The following is a 25029-nucleotide window of genomic DNA, read 5'->3' as shown; positions in this document are numbered from 1 at the left end:
TAAGCATGATAGGGATGCTGGTAAAGCTTCGACATCTTGTAAATCAGTAAAGCGGAAGGACAAAGAAATTGTTCGCGATGATGATTTCGTCGAAGAAAAAGTTATCCCGAAAGCTGCAAAAAAACAGAGTTTCTCCTACTGTCAAACCTTTAAAAAAGAAGAAGGTTCAAAAATTACCAAAAACAATACCCAAACAGTCATTGGAGAATGTAAAGTTTTAGTAGTTACAATTTTGTTTTGTTTTTAAGTTAAAAAACATGTTCTCATTCTCATGACTATACATATTTATTTTTTGTATTTGTAGAAATGTTGTCTATATTGTGTATATTTGTTGTAGGTTATCAACTTTTCTACATTTTCCTATAAATTATAGATTTCTTGTATATTATTCGAAATTATTTTATTAGGGAGTGTACTACATAATTAGTTGGTTTTATTGGTTATTAATTACTCTATTTTGTAGATGTTAGTTTCATTTTCGGTAAATAAATTGTATATATTATGTCTAGTTGTTACTTTCTAATTTATTTCTCTAAACATAATTTTATCAGTGTATTTGTAGCTTCAATGTAGTCAGTTGTTATATATGTTTACTAATTTTATAACTTATTTGTATGCAATATATTAATGTCTGTTTGATTGTAGCTAAATTGTAGTAGAAATGCTTTTATTTTGTTTTATGTTCTTTAAACAAGTTTTATTAACTTACGGTTTCTTTTGGTGCAGAATAGAATATTTTTTGCACCACATGATGTTGATTATGGCATCACTAGGCTCCAGACATTATCCGACCTTGCTCCTTGCCAAATTAATGTGTTATTGTCTGAAAATAGGTTAAAGTTGTTTAAGAAGACATGTTTTGGGCATTTCTTTCCCTGCCCAAAATATGTATTTAAAATCAGGCAATTCACCTTCTCATGAAGTATGAATTGAACGCATCTGATTATGACTTTATACAACAGAGATAAAGGGTGAGAGACTGAACTTTGGATTGAGAGAGTTTGCCTTTATCATTGGCCTTAGATGTTTTACAGAAGTGACGGACTTTGGTTAGACAATTAAGTATGACAGTAAAATAATGAGGAGTTATTTTTCGAACAAGAAAAAAGTTGAGAAGTCATACTTGAAACAAATTGTAACCAGTCGTAGTTGGGTGAATGATGAGGATGCACTCAAGCTGTGTATTCTTTATCTGATAGAATTCTTTCTCTGTCATTCAGACAAAGATAATTTAGGTTTGATAGACCATTTTAGGTTCTACTTGGTGGAATCGGGGCAGTATGCGAATTACGCATGGGGTATCAAAGCTCATACATAATTGCTTCAGTCTGTTAGGCACAAGCTCAACCCTTCTGTGCATTTTTATGTCATTCGAGGTTTTGCACTCGCTATGCAAATATAGTTGTATGAGTGTTGCTCTACAGTCAACACTAATATAGGTACAAGGGTTGGTAATTCGATCCCCCGCATACTTAACTGGACAACTAGTAATGACAGGATATGATTATCTATATTGGAAGATAGAATGATTAAACCATCATGGATCAAGGTAAATATTTTTCACTTATAGGCAGACAATTTAATACAAATTATCTACACATTTTATACATATTATGACTATGTCCCTCACATTTTTTTTCACTCAGTCCACCAACATACTTGAAGCCTCGGAAGAGCTTTCAAGAATGAATTTTCCAGACAAATTTGAATACATTTTGGAGAAGCTGAAACAAAGGTTGAGCATCAGACAGATGCTCCATCTCCATCCGGACATAAGCACACAATGAGAATAGATGACACGAAAGATATTGTGAAACAAATAAAAAAAAATTAAAAAAATATGTTGATAAGGTAACATCTATACATAATCCTAGCTGATTTATTTAATTTATGTTATGCAAATTATTTCGTTAACTCTTTCTATTTTAATATGTAGGTGGGTTTAGACTTTGGAATCTTCAAGAAAGAGGTATACGTAATTCTTGATTTTTAATATATATATATATATATATATATATATATATATATATATATATATGTATGTATGTATGTATATATATATATATGTATGTATGTATGTATGTATATATATATATATGTATGTATGTATGTATGTATGTATGTATGCCTCTAATTGTAAGATACATTATAACATTTTTTTGTTCTTTAGGTTTTTGAAGAACTAAGTAGCATTCGATTGCTACTCAATGATTCCATCAAGTCTATTTTACAGGCAATAAACAGTCAAAAGAATAATAACATTGATGTTAACGTTTCATTCGAAATATATTCATTTTGGACAATAAGTTTTACCATGTCTATGTTTCTATTATCATTCATACAGTATATAACCTAACAAATTATGCTTGCAGTTTACTGCAGTTCTACGAAAAATGATGAGCATTACAAAGAAAAGAACAATCAACACAATCCGGACAGTAGTGCTAAACCAGTATTGGCCAACAACCGTAAAACATGTATCTATATTATATTAATATTATATCTACAATATATCTACATATAGCCTAAATTAAGAATAAATAATCTACATTATATTTCCAATGATTTTCTTAGATACAAAACACATGAATGACATTCAAAATGAGGAGAATGTTCCTGTAGGTGTTGACTTATCTTCCCAAATTCAAGGGGCAACATGTATCTACATTATATCTACATATAGTCTAAATTACCAACAAATAATATACATTATATTTTCAATGGTTTTGAGCTGCCAGAGAACTTATCCCAGATTGTTAAGTTCGGCGAGCTTAATGAAGATGAAACAACCTCTGTGCATCAAGGAAGAACAAGGCAACCTGGAAAGCATGCAAGATCCCCCTTCTCCCTTTTTACAATTATGGGGGAAGCAATTATGTTGGACCTCCAATTTTCCTCATCAAGCATCCATTTACTGGGGTTATTGGCGACGATGTTGATCCTGACTTGTTGGAAGAATTCAATAAGTGGTTATACTTTGGTACCAACAAGATTTCAAAGAGGTTAGATTATACATTTTTTTATAATATCGAGTGCATGCAATTTTTGGATTTTTAGTTGAAACTACATAATAATTGTACTTGGTATGTGTTTAAATAGGAGGAAGGCGCCTTATTCTTTAAAAGATAACCAACTCAAGTCGTGGTATGATCTTGGAGTGGAGAAAGTTGATAAAAAAGAGTGGTTTTATACTTTGGCACATCCCGGGCAAGTCCTCAACGACACGATAAACACATACCCTGGCAAAATTTAATGATTAGCTGTAGTATTCTGTTATTTTAGAATTCTGTAGTTTTTTTTGTTTAAAAATTGTAGTTAAATTGTATGAAGTATTGAGAAATAATGAAATCTATTTTTTTTTATAGGAACGAAAAAATCCCATTATAATTTACCTGGTCCAAAGCTCAAACACCATTGTATTGGTTCAAATATTCTCCTACAGTTTGCAATTCAGACCTCTGTAGCATAATTGGTCTCAAAAAATTGAGGGATGTGCACAAATAGCCCTTCTTAGAGCTGTTAATTAAGGATTAACCAGTACGTATTTTGTCCTAAAATTTAAATAAAAAAATTTAATTTCAGGACTTTATATCCTAAAAAATTAAATTGAAAAAACTGAAATTCATGACATATTGGCTAATTTCTAAATAGTAGCCCTCTAAAATGACTATTTGGTGCCATTCAAATACTTGGGCCTCATCAGATTCGAGACAGATCCAATGGATTTCAAACTCAGCCCAAATACTATTAGTGGGTTATATGGACCCAAATAACGAGTGATATTATCAGCCCCAATTTGAAATTGCGCGAGTCTGCTTCGGCGCGTTCACACCACTCTTCGTCGGCGGCGAACTTCAACCTCTTCCTCTATTTCTCCTGCAAATCCAGTGGGTAAGTTCCTTCTTTGTCTATTGTTCTATTCATTTTCCTCTCAAAACCGTATCCTTTGCTTTCATGTAGTCAATCCTAGCTAATTTAGAGTTAAGGCATAGTTAATTGATAGTCCGAAGTTGTGAGGTGTATTAATCTGCTTTTACTAGTAGTAATAAATTTTCTGAAAACTTCTATGGTTCTTTAGTGACTTGGATATGAGCTCTTATTTCGTGCCTATTCGATAATGGCTCAATGTTGTACCAGTTTGTTTTTGAGTTTTTTTTTATTACTAGTAATTTACCTTTTATTAGTTTTTAATGAAGTCCTATAATGTTAGTATGAAGAAGGATTGGCAAAAAAAAAAGAAAGGAATCTCTATCATCATATTGCGAGTTTTCAATCCTTTGCGACTTACTCATATATATCAAATCATGTACCAAATACTTCCAATTATTAGAAACAAATTTGAATTAATAGTCCTCACAAATCTCAGCTATTTCAGTATCAACCAATCTAAAATGTCCTTGAAATCTAGTTCAAGTGGCAAAGGTTGAGGGACTTGTGACTTAGGTTATAGGTTAGAGCACTGCGCCATGCAAACTAAACCTCGTATTTGAGAAGGGTAGAGGGACGTGCCCATTATTCTCGAGTTTCGGAGGCTTCGGTTGGTCTTAAGGGTTGGCCCTAGTTGGATTTCTCGATCATTTCAAAAAAATTCTTGAAATCGCCCCAGGGCTTTGGTTTAGTGCTCAGAGCGCTGTTTGTGATATGTGTATTAGGCGCATGTCACAGGTTCTAACCCTCAGACAAAAGCTGGTATTCTGGTGGAGAAGTATAGAGGGGCAACCCCATTGTGCACCGAGTTTCGAACCATGCGCCACTGATCCTTGGGGGAGTTCTCAGTTATCAAAAAAAAAAAAAAAATCGTTGAAATCCTTATCAACTCGTCCAGATGGGTCCTTGTGTCTTGTTTTAGCATGTTGGAGAACTTGATAATTAGTACTTCTGGTAATACATACTTTTCTGCCAAGGTTATCATTGAGGTTTCTAGAATGCTTTGACAGCCGCACCTCTGTGTAGATGCTGTCCACTATTTTAGTGGGGTCGTGGCAGGGGAGGAATGTTTTAATCAAAAGAGCTGAGGTTGTAGGTCATCTAGTTTTATGAAGCGTGTTAACTAGTATGAGCTGTATTATTAATGTTTTGAAGGTGGACATGAACTAGGATAACGGTGTTTGAGGAGTAAAGTGACCGAAGAAGCTATAGAGAGCACGAGGATAAAGATAAAGTATTAAGTATTGCACCAAGGAGTTTGATAAAAGGGGATGAGAGCAAAAGCACAGGAATGCAGCCGTTTAATTACCTTGTTGTGAGCTTAATTTACTAAACTGTGAGCGTACGTACTTTCGTTCTCGATGGACCAAATTCAACTATTTATTTGTTGCATATCCTGTAGCTGATGCGTCAGTGAAGTGTTTTCATCCTTAACATACACGATATCATTCGTTATCGTCAGTGCCAGGCTTGGTGAATGACAGAATGAACCCTGCAACATCATTGTTTAGGAGGTTAAATATCAGAGATCTCATAACAAGAACACCTACTTACAGTGGCGCGAGTGGTATGTATTTTGATGTACTCTTTCATGAAGCATCTGCTTTCAAAACAATAAATATATAAAAATGTTCGAAGACTGCATTTGATAGAACTGTCTGATGAAGTTTCTGCAGATACAGATAACTTCGTTCAGCTTTTAAACTCTTGCAGAAAAAAAAAGAAACTTCATCATTCAAAAAGTTTTTGCAAAAACTTGAGAAAAGATGCAAAACTCAGTTTTGTAAAATTTGAAACAAACGCCACCAAGAAGTTTTGAATTTTCTGACATATGTTTTACTTGTGAAAATTTTAGATGTATCAGGAGAAGGATTGGGGTTGATGTTTAAGCGTTGGGCTACCAAAAAGACAGCAGGATCCACTAAGAATGGCCGTGATTCAAAACCAAAGAATCTAGGGGTAAAGAAATTTGGTGGAGAGGTAAGGATTCTCTTCGTTGATGACATGGAGATGATGGAATTATGGGTTGAAAAGAAACTTTATCAAAACCATCGCGTACCAAGTATGAGTTCAAGCCAATTTTTTGCATCCTTTGGTATTCTTATTCTGATATAATTTTTTGGACGCAGAGGGTGATACCTGGAAATATTATTGTTCGTCAAAGAGGAACCAGATTCCATCCTGGAAACTATGTTGGAATAGGGAAAGATCACACGCTTTATGCTCTGAAAGAAGGTTGTGTAAAGTTTGAGCGCCACAAGCTGAGTGGACGCAAGTGGGTGCACGTTGAGCCCAAGGATGGCCATGTGCTTCACCCAGTTTACTCGACTGCTGCAGCTCCTGAGCTGAAGACAGCAACTTAATTAGTTTTTCCTTCAACCGTTGATGGATTGAAGGAGCATGGATTTAATAAAGAAATCGATATGCCAGTACTACATTAGACTGTCTATATTATACATCTTTTTCCCCTCTCTAGATTAAAGCTAATGATACTCAAGTTATGTTTGCCTTACTATAGCTTTTGATGTAACTGGTAAAACAAATGGTAGCTTTTAATAAGGTTTCTTTAGCCTTGAATTGCTGCTAGTTAATATAGTACTATTAATTTGTGTGGTCTCTTGAAGAGGTAAAAGATCGAAATGTGCAATTGTAGAAGGTGGAGACAATGGTTGTGTATTAATACTGCTTATTATTCTTGTTTTCTCATATCTTAACCAAGAAGCAAGAGTGAACAAGAGAAACTTTTCCCTACAGCATAAAAAATGGTCATATAAATATAATTCTGAGCAGTTTTGGTCATTTAAGATTGCAAAAAATGAGCATTTTTTGTTCGTTACATTTAACAGAGTATGAAGTAGAAGAAAATATTTAACTCCAGGAGAAAATGCAATGAATTGTTTCAACACCGACTCGAATTGTTTTTTTTTTCTTTTATTGAATTGATCCCACCAGAACAAAATTTAAACGATTGATACATGTAGTTCCGTCAAATCCTCAACTAATAAACGCAAAAGCTACAAAAATTACACCTCCAAAAGTCAGTTCATATTACATTTTTTTTTCACATCTCTCACTAAATTTAACAACACAACTAGTTAAATATTTTTTTAAGACAAAAATGCTCACTTTGGAAAACTTAAAAAGGACCAAAATGATTCAGAAGTATATTTAAGGAGTCATTTTGAAAAGGGAAAATGGCCAAATATACCACTCTACTTTCGAATATTGTCTACAGTTAACTTTCGTTATACTATCCTGCCAAATTTACCCCTACCGTTATACAATCTGACCAAATTAGCCCCTACAATCAGAAAACTTTTAAAAATTACCCCTCAGTCCTACAGATGACTCAAAATCTCCCAAATTATTTTAATTAAGTCACTTATTCTTCTTCTTGATCCACTATTTTCGAAATAATTGGCATTTACCTAAATTTTTAATTGGAAAAAAAATAAGAGAAAGAAATATTAAAATAATACAATGGTTAGTAAACAAAGTATACTAAATTGAAGAATATAAATTAGGTAGCTTGTCTAAATTCCAAAAGTATTTACAACATCCCAACTTTAATGAATTCATTGCACCAAAGGTATGGAGACTTTGCAAGTATTAGTGGTAGAAGTTGAGGTTACTTGGAGACTTTACATTGTCGAATTCAATTTTGCTTTAATCAAATGCCTACGCATTGTGCACTCTTAAGTTAGTCGATCGAGCTCTATACTAACTAGACAATAACAAAATATATTCGAATATACATGTACATACATGATGATCAGCTGCATATAATAAATAATAAATAGACTCATTGAATTCTACGGTGTGTATATAGTTGAAAAATAAATAAAATTTAAACCAATTCCAAACCCATTATCACAAGAAGAGGAGTGAGTGCATTGGTAATTAAAAATATTCATGAATAATTTGTATGGTCTAGTACCTTTAGCATTTACATTAACAGTAATTTCTGAAAATAGTGGAGCAAGAAGAACAACAAGTGATTTAAATAAAAGGAAAATAGAAGATTTTAGATTATTTAACAGATCAAGGGGTAATTTTTAAAAGTTTGTTGATGGTAAAGTAAATTTGACAGGATAGTATAACGAATGTTAAATATAGACAATATACGAAAGTAGAGCGTTATATTTGTCCATTTTGCCTTTTGGAAATACCCAACTATTTTTGTCATTTTCTCCGGAATGAAAGATCAAGTTCAAATACCGAACATAAATAAAAAGAAAAGTAAAACTGTACATGGGAAACAAAAGGGTGGTGAAGAACCCACACTTACAGCAGCCATGATATTTTTTTCCCCTTCCCCTTCCTTTTCACCGTGTATCTGTGTGTGTGAGCACAATGAAGAAAAAAGGAGCAATCTTTGTTTGGTTTTACTGTCACTTTTACATATTGCAGCATTGATACAAAGTAGGTTTCCAACCAATAGGTTGTGAGTTCGAGTCACCCCAAGAGCAAAATGGAGAATTCTTGGAGGAAGAGAGTCGGAGTTTTATCGAAAACAGTCTCTCTAACCCAGGTTAGAGGTAAAGTCTTCATACACATTACCCTTTCCAGATCACACTAGTGGAATTATACCGAGTTGTTGTTATTGATATAACTTAGGCATATTTATATATATTTGAAACTTCAGTAACTTGCTCTTTTTTTTTTTTTTAGGAAATGGTAAGTGTTATTGATGTTAAAAACCAGTACTAAGAAAGTACGTAATTACATCCACGGATTATTAATTTTATATATGGTAGCTTTGTTCCCTCTCTTTCTAGGAATAATATATATATATATATATATATATATATATATATATATATATATATATATATATATATAATAACCTTGTTTATTCCAAATATTTTTGGATGTTATAGTAAAATATTGTTATAGATAACATATATTATAATATAACATGAAAATTGGTTACGAAAAAACTTCTTTTATAGTGAAATATTGTTATATAAGGATGCTGTTATAGAGTGGTCTGATTGTATATTACTTTTTCTCTTCCGTAAGCTGACATAGTGGTATTATGGTATAGAGACATGCCATGCAATTGAATTGTGATAAAATATTTCTTTTGCGATGGAGAAATTGCATTTTAATTATGCTGAATTTTTTCTTTGGTCTTACTTTCTAGTTTCTATGGGAATGGTAAACTGTTTCCTAATCTCCATATTTGTTCTAGTGTATGGAAGAGTTGGTTTAAGTATTGTGTTAAGTGTATAGTTCAAGTATAGTATTTCACTTTATTTCATAATATGAACCAAACTTTTCATTGCATGTCCATTAGCCCCCTACTATATTTTAAAGAGTAGTAATCTGCAATTTTGCTAAGTATAGTCAACAAAGTAAAACCTAAATTTTAATATCACAAACACAAATGAATAGATTAGTTGCAGAAATATTTGACTGGATAGTGGATACTATTTCTATTTGGTACCATTTTATAGACCGAGTTTAATATGTATAATTTGTCTTCCACATTATATTAGTAACAAGTAACAACGAAAGAAAATATAAAAATTGTCTGATAGGAAAACATCATATAATTTTATTTTATATATTAAATATATTTAAATTCCTTACTTAGTAGTTTAATATTATATACTATTTCGTTATGACCTAATGAAATAGTATAAACATTAAAGAATAAATTCAAATACAGAGAAAAAATATGAGTATATGATTTTTTTTCTTCATTTGTATAAGTTTTGATGCGACAGAATTAGAAGAATTACATAAATTATCTCTCAAACTTGTCCAAAAAAATCAATTACACACTAATACTTTATGAACCACCTATTATCGCTAATAGGATGAAGTAGTAACACAGTAAATATCTTTGTTTGTTATTATTTGACATAAAATGTACAACACGCATTTAATACCTGCTGTAATAATTTAAGAATCAAATAAATAAATAAATAAATCCTCAAATTGCGTGACCAATTTCAGAAGGGGAAGGAGTTGGTTCATCGAAGCAAAAAGCTTTACCCCCGAGAGAGTGAGTGTGCAATTCAACCATTTCCATTTGTCAAAAATTCAATATATCTTTCAACCTTTTTACTGTGTGTGTGCGTGTTTTGTGAGCACATTAAATAAGAAAGAAATAATCTTTGTTAGGTTTATACTAGTGTGTTTTTTACATGTTGCGGCTGTGGAAATGGTACCAAAATTGCTTGGCAGTACATCCGGTGACGACGCAAGTCATCAGCTCCGGTTTGATTTGGGGTTTTGGGGATGTTGCTGCTCAAGCTGTCACTCACTACACTGCCAAAAAACACCTTCATCTTCGCTCTGTAAGCTTCTCCTTTTTTTTTTTTTTTTTTCATTTTTGTTAAAATCCTACTTTTGCATATTTTGTTCAATTGGGCATTTGGTTTTTTTGTATTGTTTCTGTTAGGAATGGGTTTCTGGTTGTTTATGTGATGACTCTGCTATGAAATTAGAATGGATTTATCTTTTAATGTTGATTCATTTCCACATTGCTTGTGGTGTACATTAATTATTTTTATTCATTGGGTAGCTGTGGAAGAAAATGAGAGAGAGTAGGACCCAAGGGTGTGGACGAGTGGTCAATGAAGTGATAGGAGAAGGATGAGGTCTTAGGTTCAAATCTCAGCGGAGGAAAAACAAACGCTAGGTGATTGCTTCCTATCTGCCCAAGCCTTGGTGGTCAGAGTTACTTGGTGCACGTGCTGGTAGGAGATAGTAGATACCGGTGGAATTAGTCGAAGTACCCTTAAGCTGGTGCAGATAGCCAGATACCATCGTCATCGAAAAAAGGAAAACAAGAAAACGAGATAATAAGGGGTGGGGAAAGAACCACCCCATGAGTATTCATGCCATGAATATGTTTTTAATATAATTTGTAGCTAGGTTGGACTGAGGGCTAAAGAGAATCCTTTATTTGTTTAAAAGATAAATTATTGGATACCTGAATGAATTGAACCCAAATAGAGCAAAATGTAGAGGATTCATACAGCCGACCTTAACCAGGTTGAGAGCGAGACATAGTTGTTGTTGTTCTTCAGCTGAGGGCTAAAGAGGCACAAGTCAAAGTCATAGTATCTGGAATTCAGATCTCAATGGTTTCGTCACTCTGGTATCCAGTTTGGCCTTCCCCATCTCTGTCCTAAGAGTAGTTGGACCATCAAAAGACTATTCTTATCTTCTAAAGTTACTTAAATAGCATCATCCACCATTGAGTAACGATTTACTTGCTAGCACTTTGTCGCTTTTACACTATATTTGGTTGAAGCCGGAAAAGGAGAAGGGTAAAAGGAGGGAGCTAAATGATTTACTTTCCCTGAGGATAACACTTATCCTATTCCTCAAGGTGTATGGAAATATGGAGTTCTACTTCCTCCTTTCCTCTTCTTTCACTTCCTAACAAAACAAGCAATATTTCCTTTAGCCTATCTCTTTTATTTTCTGTCGTATTGCTACTCTTCTTTCACCCTATCCGAACATACTAAAAATCTTTATGAGTGCTATTCTTTGAGTTGGGTTTTGCCAAGGCATGCTAATGTCACCTTTGTTTAATACTCAGAAGCTCTTTCTCTTGAAAAATTCATAGAAAAACTCAAGGTACGGGCTCACGAGCCTTTACAGTTACAAGTTGAAGAAACCAATTTCCTTGTATCGGACTATTATTTGTGATTAATGCAGCCACAAGAGTATGCATATCACAGAGAGCACTATGAAATAGCCAAAGTTGTTTTGACAAAGATCACATAATCCATCAGGACAGATGCTTTGACACTCTTATATTAATTGGACTATCTTAGTCTGCAGTACATCACCTAGACGGAGTAAGCCTTTTCAATGACTAGACTAGTGAAAGGGGAATCCATTTCCCACACCTTAATTCACAATAAAATCCTTTCACTCATAATTTTCTTTGCCACATTACTACAATAGTGAAAGTGTTTAGTGTACTGCTTGGTCTAAGCAATATATCCTTAACCAACTCGTTTCTTCCTTCGTGTAAGGCTCCATTGATCCGGTAGTCCAATTAGAAATGACAGATTCGTGGTTTCTGACCTTGGTGACTGATGGTTTCTGGGGAAACAAATCCTTATAGTACTTAGAGATCTGAAATCTCCTCAGTTGTCATCTCTATATCCATTTACACCACTTCACTTTAACTCAACCTTAATCAAAATCTTCTCATAATGCTACTTGCAGTTTGTATGGATTTGTTCCTCTGAGTGTTCTTTCATTCATGCTAGGAGGTGAGATCACAGCAAAGTTGCTACTTGCCTACTTATACCATGGATGAGCATTGAGCTCATTATTATTGTTTTTGTTGTTGTTTTGATAAATAATCATTCTTTCCTATTCATCGCTGTAGAAAGATCTTAGTTGGAAATCCATTTTAAAGTCATACTTCACCTTTTCTTAAGAATGCAACCAACTCAACTAAAAACTGACTATCAACTCTCATCTCCTTGCTTCTGGAACCATGATGAGCCGCACAGATACTCTTACTTTAGTAGAAGGAAGCCTGAGAGTATAAATTCTCATATCGTGGAGTTCCTCAATTATAATTGGTTTGGCGATATTGCAAAGAATGTGGGTACTATTCCATTATTTGTGTCCTGCCAAAGGATAGTTCCTTCTGATAAGCTATATAAAGCCCCACATTCAGTTTATAAGGGCATTCAAAGATGTCTATAAAGGTCTTGAGTCACTCATCTGTTGCCTCAAGTTTTTAGAATGCTCAGATTCTTTCATATGACATTTAGAGTCAACCTTTTACAAGCTCATTCTCGCACTTGCAAGTATGTTTTGAAGTTCACTGTGTGTACTCCAGAATTGAGTAACATGTGCAAGATGGTCTTGAATTATATAATGTCTCACATCGGGTATAAAGTGCGTCCAATAGGTTTAGAGTAATTCGACCAGCTTGAGACAACAAGGGGTGGGTACTACTTTGGTGAGGCATTTTTCTTTTTACTTTAGGTGTTCACCTCTGGCTTAAGGCATGCCTTTCAACACCTTCGCAAATAGGCACTTGCCTGCTAGATTCAATTTATTTTCTCTTTTTGCCCTTCATATTGCTTGTTAGGGGGTAACTGTCTTTTAAGACTATTGTACTTGTCTTTCATTGTAAGAATAGATAAGAGAGATCGATTTATCGCCCTAATTTGCAGCACAGACCTTCAAGGTTGCCGCCCTAATGTGCAAGAGACAACCTTCAAAGCTTCGGCCTTAATTTGCAGCAGTATCCTTCAATTCGCACAAACTGCTGTATCAGCGAGTGTTCCATCCATCCTCCCTTTTTCGCCTCTATATATATATTTTTTTGAGAAGGTAACAAGTTTTATAAATTAAGTAGAAAACCCTTTAGCATAAAGATTATGCTAAAGGTTAAAGATAGTTACACGACCCTCGAAAAAGAGCAAAAACGCAAACCCAGACTTGTGGTAGTTACAAAGACCCAATAATATCCACTATAGACTCTACATCCTCTACCAGAGCTTCTTTACACCAAAAGTGAAACAAAAATATACAATTCGTCTTGATCTTCTGATCAGTGTTAGCTCTATCTTCAAAGCACCTTGAATTTCTCTCCAACCAAATTGTCCAGCAAATACATATTGGGATCAACCTCCATCAATGCTTCTGCCTCAGTAGAATACCTGGGTCATTCCAGCAAGCTAACATTTCTGCAGTTGTCCTAGGTATTGCCCATTTCACACCTTTCATACCCATGAAAAGATACCACAGCCTACTAGTTACTTTGCAAGCTAACATTTTCGCCTCTATATTTTTCCTTTGTTCCTTTTCCTAAAACATTTTAAATCATTTCTAGTCAAAAACAAAAAAAAACTTGCTTCTGAGAAAGTTCGGAAGGAAATATTGGCAAGGCATTAATATTTTGTTTCCTCTGCATTCCTTCTTTTATTGAATGGGAATGTTTGTTGAACCATGGGTAGGAATTTCAGAAGTTTAATTAGTCAAAGGTATTATTCAGGAGAACTTCACTGTTGTTCAACTCGTAAATAAAACAAAAAAGCTGGGTGGTATCCACATTCATTGTTTCTGGCCCTCCGATTCTGTTTGCTCTACACTCAGGGGAAGGATGATTAACTCCTTGTGCTTATGAGGGCACTTATTGATAGTTTTGCCAGTGCTTTTAAGTGTGGAAAATGTAGAAAGCCGCATTGGTCTATTTGGGTTTCTAAGTGCAAAGCCTGATAAAGCACTTGCTGTAGTGAAGAACAACCGGTTGGAAAAAAATTTGATACAACGTTACAAAATATAATTTAAAAAACAAACTACATTAGATGGATTGGAAAAACTACAATAAAGTAAATTATATATAAGGTGAAACCTGTGTCAACTAAATTTAAAACCACTGCAAATTTTGATTGAGGTGCACCAATACAATTTTTTAAGCTTTTGATTGAGAGTGTACGACTACTTTTCTTGTCCCTTCTGGGATATCCAACTTAATGACTAGTTTTCTTATACTAAATTTCTAATTTCCTGTTCTTAATTAGTAACCTTATTATTTTTGTAACAATACAGCAATTTGCCGCTATATTTATTGATTGGTGTTGCCTTTTCAAAATACGGGGTACGAGCCTCATAAGTTATCCTAATTTTCTATTTATATAAAAGCAGTTAGTGGTATGGTTTTTATTGAGACATGCGCCTTATCTTTGGTGCCTGCACTGAAGCTGTCTTAGCAAGACGAAGCGGCTGGTAAAAATAGCATCTCGTGCTTCATTGCTCAAGCCCGCATTTAACTACTCCGAGTTTTGCTGTGGAGTGCAATACTGATTCAAAACTAGCTCATTAAATGTTAATTAAGTGGGTGAGTGGTTTTGCTTCCATTAACAGAAAAGGAACAAATGAAGGAATAAATGTTTTTTCGGATGTTACTGATACAAATAACAACATTTTCTCTTGATTACTTGTCAAAGCGGGAAGGTTTGCCTTCAATTTTCTTTGTTTTTTTGGCTACAACCTTAGTTAGTTCTTGTGATTGCTGAAATCAAGACAGATCCCCGCTGCCTTTCTATTTTAGTCCTTTCACTCATACTGAAGTTGTTTGCAAGAATCGCCTTTTTAAGAATATTGGCAGTCTGATTTTCATGTAATAGCTGTGTTCTTGCATGACATCGAGCCGTTTGTCTGCCGCTGATGTTATTTATTGGGAAATGTTATTCCTTTTTACTGCAGGATAAAGAAAAAGAATTTGCAATCAACTGGAGACGAGTTGCCACAACAAGCTTGTTTGGCTTTGCGTTTGTCGGACCCGTTGGCCACTTCTGGTAGACCTTTTTTTTGCTTATTTGGAATGTGTTAGCTTCTGATTAGGTCACTGATCTCCACGCTTCACCCAGTGACCTTGTTTTTGTTATTGTTATTGTTTTTGATGAGTAGTATTCTGTGATTACTATTACTTCATGAGGTACATTTCTTTTTGAGGGGGCTGACGGAGTCTGGCATACTGGCATTGTTATGTCACAGTTATCAATTAATAAAATATACTTCTTTCCTTTGTCAAATAATAGTAAAAATGTAGTCTCAAATTTACTAGACCTTTCACAACCTTCTGAAATTTCTCAAAATTGGGCGCTGATGTCAATTTATATCAATCTAGCATCTTTATAGTGGAAAACTTCAGTAACTTTTTAGTAATTGTGAGGTTAATTTCATGCTTGCTGCTATATACTTTGTTCAAGAATTTTTGCTGCTCTTGCTATATCTGCAGAGTTTGCCCTTCATATATAGTTAATGATGCCCTAAGTTGCTTGGACTCTTCACTTTCAGTGCCGCACCCATGTCTACACGACGTGGGGTGGGTGTGGGATCTGTACCGGATCTGGTCAACTGAATTTGGGTACTTTGACCAAAATCAACGGAGAAACTCGGAACAGATATGGTGATTTCTGAATTCAAAACAAAAGTTAGGATGAAATTGAAGAAAATGGATTACCTTGTATAGAAACTTTTATGTCAGTCATTTTCCTTTTATCTCCTTCTCGGATTCTCCTCTTGATCAATATTTTCTCCTTCTCGGAATACCTTATTAGTTTTTCACATAATGTCTCATAATTTAGCATATTTTTATAACTCTATTTTCAGATATTTAAATTATTTTTAGCCGAATACCCGCACCCATATACGTACCGGATCCATACCCCCGAGTCTTAAAATTTAGATCATAAAGGATCCAACCTCTAGATCCACATCCGTATCGGACATCAGCGCCAGAGTCCGAGCAACTTAGATGATGCAACAGAGGAACGTACTCCTATTTTTCTTATATGTGTGCTATTACATATTTTCTATTGTGGAGAGGTAGCTATGATGTAGAGAGATTCAAGAGTTTATGAGTTGTGAAAAAGCCTCCTACCTTCTATATAGTCTTTGTTGAATTTTTTACTTGTGCCTAAATTATTCTTGGGGTATTTCAATCCTTCTTGTTCAAAACAAGTTAACATAGGACAGATTTCTGTCTTGCCATCTGATATAATGAGCTTTCTGCAACTTTACATAGCTTAGCAGTAAATATTGATTCTTTGTAGCAGTAACTGCAAAGTGGAATATGTCTTACTTCGCATGCATCTCTTTAAACGCTTTGGTAAAAAAAGCACTGGAACTTTATTGTGCTATGTTGGATTTATTTTCATTTCCTCTCTTCAAGGACCACGATCAGACTGTCTAATGTGTTGATGCATGTCATTTTATTGAAGTATAATATAATAGATTCTGCATCCAATTTGAAACATTCAATAGATAAATACTGAAGTTTTAGTTTAACATCAATTTCCTTTCGTATTGTCCCTCTCAATCTATGCAGTCCTTACGTTTATATCTGGGTGTTCATAGTTAAATATCGAGTATTCAGTATCTGTTTATTTTATATGTGCCAGTGGCGATGCCACTATTGAATCTCTCCTCTTGTGATCTGTTCTACACTTTACTAAGTGAGGTTTTTAGTGCATATGACTTTAACTATTGGAAGGCTTGGCAAAACATAATCCAAACCAGGGTCAGACCACATATTGAGACTAAATCTTTTCCTGATATTGGATTCTCCTGCAAAATTAAATTTCACTAGTTTGTTTAGTAGAATGTACTGGTGTAAGTACTTGAATTTCTGGTGACAAATGCTTTGCCTAGCACAAACAAACTAAATAAAGAGATGATGTTGGAATTATGTGGCTAGACATGTGTTGTTTGTACTCGGGAATAATTTTTTGATGTGCTCGAGCATCTTTTATTAGCGATAAATTACTGTTATGTTGTAACAACTGAAAGTAACAAGTCTTGAGTGGTAATTGAATAGCTTGCAGATAAATTTTACTTCCGAAATGTCGGGGTGAATGGATCTCACTATTGTATCTGTTTAGGTACGAAGGATTGGATCGCTTCATAAGGTTGAGACTTCAAATGCAACCTAAATCCATACGTTTTGTTGCTACAAAAGTGGCACTTGATGGTGTAATCTTTGGGCCCCTGGATTTACTTGTCTTTTTCACGTATATGGGCTACTCCACTGGGAAAAATACTGCTCAAGTTATTGAAGGTGTGAAGAGAGACTTTCTACCGGCCTTAATACTAGAGGGTGGCATTTGGCCTGCTGTGCAGGTAGCCAACTTCCGGTATATACCAGTTCGGTATCAGCTTCTTTATGTCAATTTCTTCTGCTTGCTCGATAGCTGCTTCCTTTCATGGATTGAGCAGCAGGAAGATGCTGCATGGAAGCAATGGTTGAAAAGCATTGTGCGGTTAAAGGAACAAAAAGAGAAAGGCGGATAACTCCTTCTTTCACTCGGAAAATGTATTAGTTCTGGAAATCCTTTTTCTCTTTGATAATCAGGCACAGTTATATTAGGCATAGAGACATGTTGAAGACAGGCAAAGTAACACAGGAATCTTGGAGAGTGCCAACCTGGAAATTGGTAGTTGGATTCAGTAAAAGTGATTGCACTTTGTTTAGCTACACTATTTACAGATTGAAGCTTAAGATAGCTATTATCAACAGATCTTCATCCACTATTTGAATAAGCTTGTGGGACTTTTGATACTGTCAAAGTTCAGATGCTATTGTTTGGTCCTGTATTATGAGCTACGACAAAGCTATACATTTCGATTGATGTTGTTTTGCTTAATTTCCGACTTCCCCCTTTGCTCCTGCTTCATATTTGATGTTAGGAGTTCATTTTGAGCAGAGAATTGAATTGTGATGAAATATTTCCTTTTGATTGAGAAATTGAATTTGATTGCTCTCAAGCACTGATCTGTTGTCTTTGGCTTTGTTAATGTTACAATTTTGTTCTCCAAGGAACTGATGGGCATGGCTGACAACAGACCATGACATTTCTTGACTTCAAACTCTTATGCTGAATTATCCTTTGGTTTTTGTATGGCAAAGAAAGGGACTCATACTTCAATGAAGAATTTGTTGTATTCTTTGTTGCCAAAATGTGTCTTCACATTTTTATTCAAGGATGTCTCCACATAATGCTTATCCTCTTTCAATTATACACTCTTTAACATATTTAAATCAACTCTTGTATAAAGAATTTGTTCTGCACTCTTTGGTCTTCGCATTTATTTTTATTTTCTTACAGAAAAATTAAAGAGTCGGGTATTTGAATTGAGACCAAAAAATTAGATGGTTCAACCTGTTGGGCTAAAATGGCCTGATGGACACTCTTAACATGATATATCGTCTGTTTTGGGCCAAGCCCGCACGTTTTTCCTCAAAAGCGCTCACACTATTAAGAGATCCATTCATCTTATATGTAGGTTTTTAATCTTTTCAGCTACCAATATGAGACTTTATTCGCACACCCAACAATCTCCCTCTCGAACTAAGTTCCACGTGGCCCATCACTATGATCGATGGGTCAATTTTCGAGATTAACTGTGTGTTGCCCACATTGTTAAGAGTATTATGGCAACCGAAGTCCGCAACTAACTTCTTGTGTGCGCATCGTTCCATACCATCACTTTGCCATCTCCATACTTGTCCCGCCGAACCTGGGCTCTGATACTAGTTATTGGGTTAAAGCAGTCCAATTACATTTTTAACGAGCAAAATTCATTTTAGCCACTCGGGCCAAACTTATAACACCTGGTAGCTCAAAATTACAATATACATTTTATAGCCCAAAAGTAATTCTAGTGGCTAGCCACCGAATAATACATCTGATCCACAAGCACAAACACAGGTTCACCGGAGAAATGATTTTCGGCCCAAAATGGTTTAGCCTGAAAACTTCACCGGTCGCAACAGTGGCTGAAAATTTCACGGTCGCCGGAAAAGCTATATACCGGCTAGATCTGCCGAAATTCAAATAGCAAGCAAACCATCTTTTAGATCTAGATTTTCATAATATCAAAATCCCCAAAACAGTAAATAAAACGATAAGAAAGAGTCGCCGGATTTAATGGAGGGTCGCCGGTGTTTGAGTTTCAAAAACTCTTCCTCCTATTATAGGAGGAAGTTGTATTCTCCTATTAGGTCTTTTTCTAGGTTTTGTAAAAATATACTAGTTGGGTACTTACAGTATCATGTGTTGCCAGAACAACATATTGGGTAAAAGGGTATGATAGATTGAGGCGACAAGGTCTATTTTTTGTCGAACAAATACTCTTTGGTTTCTTTGTGTTGTACATTGTTAATGAAATGTTCACATTCATGAGCAGTATGACACCTTTGGAGTTTTGATTTATGATGCCAATGTTGTACCTGTCATCTTCCTCAATTCTGTATGTAGCTTTTATACCTTAACCAACGAGGTTCACATTAATTCAAGGTTATAGGCAAATCTATTACAACCAACTAGAAACAAAAGAAAGCAAGAGAAATTGTATAGGAGTGTCACTATACAATTTATATATAATAAACTGTCACTATACAAAATATATATAAAAATAGACTGTCATTATATAAAAGATATACTAAATAGACTATCGGTATACAAAATATATAAAAAAAAATAGACTGTCACTATACAAAAATATACTAAATAGACTGCCATTATACATTTTATATACAATAAATTGTCACTATACAAAATATATACTAAATAAATTGTCACTATACAAAAAATATACAAAATATACTGTCACTATACATAAATTATACAAAATAGATATTTCGGGCTATTAGATGTAATATGTTTGGGTCAGAGGGCCATTTCGTGTCAATGGGGGAAAATATGGGCTATTAAAATTTTGAGGGGTTATAGAGGGTCATTTTCTCAAAATCATGGTATGATACTGTCCTCTTTGGGCCAAGCCCGCCCGATTTTTCCCAAAAGGCCTCACACCATTAAGAGATTCCTACATCTTATATGTAGGTTCCCAATCTTTTTAACTACCAATGTAGGACATTGGCAAATACTCACCCACCACAAACTATTTACCCGCTCCTACCCATAAAGTTTTCCTCCCTACCCAATTATTTTTTAATGCTCAACCCTTCCATAAACTATTTACATTATATACCTATTGTAGTTGAAAGAAGTTGAAATAAGTACCAATTTCAAAGGAAGCAAAATAAAACCTTACAATATTTCATATAGGTACAACCAAAAATTTAAATTGGAGACTAAGTGTTGGAGAAGATCTTTAGCTTGAAATTTTTGACCAAATCCACTCCAGATCAACTTTAAATGAACTCAAACTTCATATTCAAATTTGTATAAATGTTTGCAACAAGTTTTAATAATATCCACCTGCATTCAAAGTCAAAACAATTATTAAATTTTTAATTCCCAAACCAAAAACTTCAAAGCTCCTTTAATGGTGGACTAGTTTTGTTTTTCTTCAATTATCAACCACCAAATTTAGACTTTAACCACGATTTTAGCTTTGTACAATAGCACCCAGATGATAAAACAATAACAATTGATATATATTGTTATAGTATACTGTATATTATTATAGTATATTACATATTATTACAGTATACCATTGCATTATATTATATACTATTACAATATACTGTTGCAGTATAGCTATATACTCTTATAGTATATTGTATATTGTCGCGGTATACTATCAAAACTGTATTAAACTTTTAATTCTCAAATCAAAGCTTCAAAGCTTGTTCATTGGTAAGGACTAGTTTTTTTTTTCAATTATCAGCAACCAAATTCGGACTATAACCGTGATTTTAGCTTTCCACAATAGCACCAAGATGATTTAACAAATAGCAACCAAAGTATACTATTGTAGTATATTGTATATTATTACAGTATATTGCATATTATTACAGTATATTATATACTATTATAGTATACTATTGCAGTATAGCTATATACTCTTATTGTATATTGTTGCAGTATAGCTGTTTACTCTTATAGTAGTATACCGTAGCAGTATACTATTGGATAATTGTGTTCTTTAAAATTCAGCCGAAAAATTCGTTCTCAAGTATCTCAAACCACCTCCAAATGCGACTAAATTTCACTGCAAACTTCCTAAAGGCACTATAAGCCATATTTTACAGCACCCACTTTGAATTAAATATCAAATCTTCAAAATAAATTTCAAATTTAGGAACTTCAAGGTCAACAATGACGGGTCTTCAAACACGCAAAAATTTTGATATGGGAAGCTTAATATATAACCACAATAACACATGGGTTCAGAAAAATAAATAAATACATAAAAAGAATATACTAATATAGAAAGATGATTTTGGAGTGAAACTCATATAAAATAATATGAAAATTTATCTTTTAAAATTTATATAGAAAACCCTAATTTATTTTTGGGTAAATGCATGGGTTTGTACTGGATTGTCATCATTCACTAAAAAGACTAAGCTATGGGTATATTTTGAAAGGAAAAAAGAATATTTGGGGTATAGGACTCTGTTTGTTTAGAGAAATTGAAAAGGAAAAGGGGATTGAGTAGGCAGGTAAATAGTTTAGGTCGTATACGTAGGAAAAATAAATACTTTAGGCATGAGTATTAAAGGGTAAATAGTTTGGACTTAATAGGTATAAAGTGGGATTTTCTCATATTTCTTTCCTTTTGGAATCACTACATAAAATTTTAGACTTATCCCCACAACTATAGCCATAAACAAAGCTATTGAATTTCTCTCTTTAGCAATGTCTAGGAGAATTGACAGTGTGAGGAACAGAAAATTTATCCGCTGAATGCCTCCTGTTGAGTAGCCGTTTGGTCATAGCTTCAACTAAACATTATTTGCAAACGTTAAACTTTCTTTTTTATTGCAAATCAATGTTTGTTTATTATTTTCTCCATTAGTTCAATTTAAAAAATTTATTGAGCAGTATTTTAAACAAATAATCAATCACAAAACTTCCTTTTTTATATGAAATTTATCAAAAAATATAGTAATTGTTATTCTGGTTTTGTTATTGCGTTTCAACTATTTTCTAGTTCTTATGATGGTGTTATTATTTCTTTAATTTTTGTTTGATGGTACTGATATATTGTCCCTTCTCTTCTCGTCTTTTCCGTCTTCTTGCGCCGAGGGTCTTTCGAAAACAGCCTCTCTACTCCATCGGGGTAGGGGTAAGGTCTGCGTACACACTACCCTCCCAGACCCCACTTGTGGGATTTTACTGAGTCGTTGTTGTTGTTGTTATTGTTGTTGTTGTTGTTGTTGTTGTTGTTGTTGTATTTAAGGTGAATGTCTATCTTTTAGATAGTTCTTAAAATTTGTTATTTTGTAGCTAAGTCACTTTTTCCCTATAAATAGAGGGATTCTATCACATTGTAATTGATCCCAAATCAATAAAAATTCCCTTAATACTTTTCTATGCAATACTCTTGTTTCTTCTTTTTTAACAGTAATTTCGAAGTACTCTTTTTCTTTTTCTTTTTTTCAATTTCAATCAAATATGGTCTATATTGGGGTCTTAGTTGTAAAATTATGTCCCTGTGTGCTATACAAGAGAGCCAAAAGGCAAAGGCAAGAAATGTAGAAAACCCTTTCAAGGAATATGAACGTTCAATATAAACCCAAAAGACAAGAGGTTAAGCGACTCAAAACTTTACTATTGGACGTTCTTGATTTTTTTTATTTAAAATAAGTTCTGTTGGACGTTGTAAGTTTTTTTAATTTTTGGTAAATAGGAGATTTTATTAATTACTAAGTAATAGCATTACATAAATTCGATGTCCCATCTGGAATTATTCCTATAATTAAAATAATTATTTGCAACATAACCCGACATAGTAGTGCTTCTATGAGCATACACTGTAACTTGATGTGGAACACTATGCTGTACGTAAATTTGGAGTGTAAGGATGATTTTGCAACTTTGAGTATATCACAGGGTCAATTTATCATTTGAAAGAGCCTTTGCGGTTACTCTTTTAGAATCTCATCCTGAGACCTAAGTATGCTATTCTCTTCGTTAAGAAAGATCGAGCAGCATAGAAACCTTGACTTCAAGCTTAGGTCGCATCTTACAAGGCGTGTTTCATCAATTAAAGGCTCGTGATAAGGCTCTTGTGGATCTAGGCTCTCTTAAGATCGTGCGAAAGAGTTCTTCTTTACCGAGAAATTCAATGCCTAATTTCTTCCATAGCACCCTCTATTAGAGGGCAGACTGCTGTCTTGATTGGGCGTAATGCTCCCCCTTCGTTATAAGGCGTACTTTCTCACCACCTAATGATGATCAAATCACGATTATGGGGTTACCCAAAATAAACCAAAAGTCAAATAATAGGTGTCTTACAAAGTATTTCTCAAATACATAAGTAGTATTTTTAGCCGGTTTGGAAAACCACCTAGGAATTGAATTTGGGTGTAATTAGGTGTAATTACACAGTTTGACATATTTGTCTCGCCAAGTAATTACTTGGCCATCCTGAAAATGGGTGTAATTGGAGAGGTGTAATTACACTCTCCAACTCTTAAATGAGATGTGAGAATTGGTGGTAATTATACTGTGTAATACTGTAATTACAAGGTTACTTTTTAATTTCTTTCATTTTTGTTTTTATTTTAATTTATTTTCTTTATAACTTTTTATTTTCATAAATTTTAATTTATTTTTAATTTTATTTTTACTTTTAAATTTCTTTTTTATTTTTAAAATATATTTTCTTTGTATATTATTTATTTTTTATTTCTCTACCTTTACTTCTTGTGATTCCATGTAATAGCTCGTATATTTTATTTCTTATTTGTTTAATTTTATTTATTTAGCGTAACTGCGTTCTTATTCTAGTTTTTCAAACTACACTTCCTAATATTAGAAATAATGAGTCATTAACAAACTTGGCAATGAGTGATGCCATTAAAGTAGAATTTCGTTGTTGAATGAGATTATAAACTTATTATGTTTCATAATCTTAAGTAGTATTTGCTTGTTATTTCGCATTGCATGTTGTTCATTTTTTAGTTAGAATTGATAGATTAGTTGTCTAACATTTGCATAATGTTAGGACATTATATTTATAAATATTAATTTATTATATCGAACATGCATTCCATAATGTTCTTCCAAAATGTATGTTTTTAGTTTTTATAATTAATTAAACTAAATATTTTAATTTGAAATATATATATATATATATATATATATATATATATATATATATATATATATATATATATATATATATATATATATATATATATATAAAATTATTTTTACAATATTAGTTATAAATATATTATTACTTAATTAATATATATTCAAAAAAATCTGCATTTTAAATACCAAATTTAATATTATTTATAGGCATATATTTATTATATTAACTTTTAAGTTTCGATAATTATTTTATTTAAAATTTAATCTGACTTTGTAATTACACGTGCAACCAAACAGCACGCTTGTAAATAAAGTATAATTATGTTATGACAACAGTGTAATTACTACCTAGTACAACAACCCTCCCAGACAACACAACTCGGTGTGGGATAATATGGGTATGTTGTTTCCAAACAGATCCTTAGTTTGATAGAACAGCCAGTTCCACGCAACAAAGAAAACCTTTCTGCATCTTTGTTGCATTACTTCAGTAAAACAACTCGGAACTAAGGAACATCACTATAAAATCATTAAGCTCAAACAGCGATATGCAACTCCAAACAACATACCTATTGGGTCTTTGTAA

At 33.6% G+C, this 25029-nt stretch overlaps 2 protein-coding genes across 5 annotated transcripts; both read left to right on the top strand.

The window, feature by feature from the left end:
* Positions 1–3754: 3754 nt before the first annotated feature.
* LOC107828233 (uncharacterized) lies at positions 3755–6504 on the top strand. 3 transcript variants are annotated; one of them, XM_075239464.1, is made up of 5 exons: positions 3789–3891; positions 5083–5269; positions 5390–5494; positions 5783–5907; positions 6057–6504. In XM_075239464.1, the coding sequence occupies exons 3-5, from the start codon at positions 5413–5415 to the stop codon at positions 6288–6290; spliced, it is 441 nt and encodes a 146-aa protein (XP_075095565.1). In that variant the 5' UTR covers positions 3789–3891; positions 5083–5269; positions 5390–5412; the 3' UTR covers positions 6291–6504. The 3 variants fall into 3 exon arrangements, with proteins under 3 accessions (XP_016511000.1, XP_016511001.1, XP_075095565.1); XM_016655514.2 differs by lacking the exon at positions 5083–5269 and having other exon boundaries at positions 3755–3891; XM_016655515.2 differs by lacking the exon at positions 5083–5269 and having other exon boundaries at positions 3782–3891; positions 5330–5494.
* A 3331-nt stretch (positions 6505–9835) lies between these two features.
* Positions 9836–18198, top strand: LOC107828235 (uncharacterized). Of its 2 annotated transcripts, XM_016655517.2 has the most exons (4): positions 9836–9940; positions 10060–10235; positions 15133–15224; positions 17313–18198. In XM_016655517.2, the coding sequence occupies exons 2-4, from the start codon at positions 10083–10085 to the stop codon at positions 17719–17721; spliced, it is 654 nt and encodes a 217-aa protein (XP_016511003.1). In that variant the 5' UTR covers positions 9836–9940; positions 10060–10082; the 3' UTR covers positions 17722–18198. The 2 variants fall into 2 exon arrangements, with proteins under 2 accessions (XP_016511003.1, XP_016511002.1); XM_016655516.2 differs by having other exon boundaries at positions 9873–10235.
* The last annotated feature ends 6831 nt before the right edge of the window (positions 18199–25029 follow it).

This window comes from Nicotiana tabacum, chromosome 19 (genome assembly GCF_000715075.1).
Source record: "Nicotiana tabacum cultivar K326 chromosome 19, ASM71507v2, whole genome shotgun sequence".
NCBI lineage: Eukaryota > Viridiplantae > Streptophyta > Magnoliopsida > Solanales > Solanaceae > Nicotiana > Nicotiana tabacum.
Note: the sequence above shows the minus strand (reverse complement) of the source record. Positions and strands in the feature narration are given on the sequence as shown.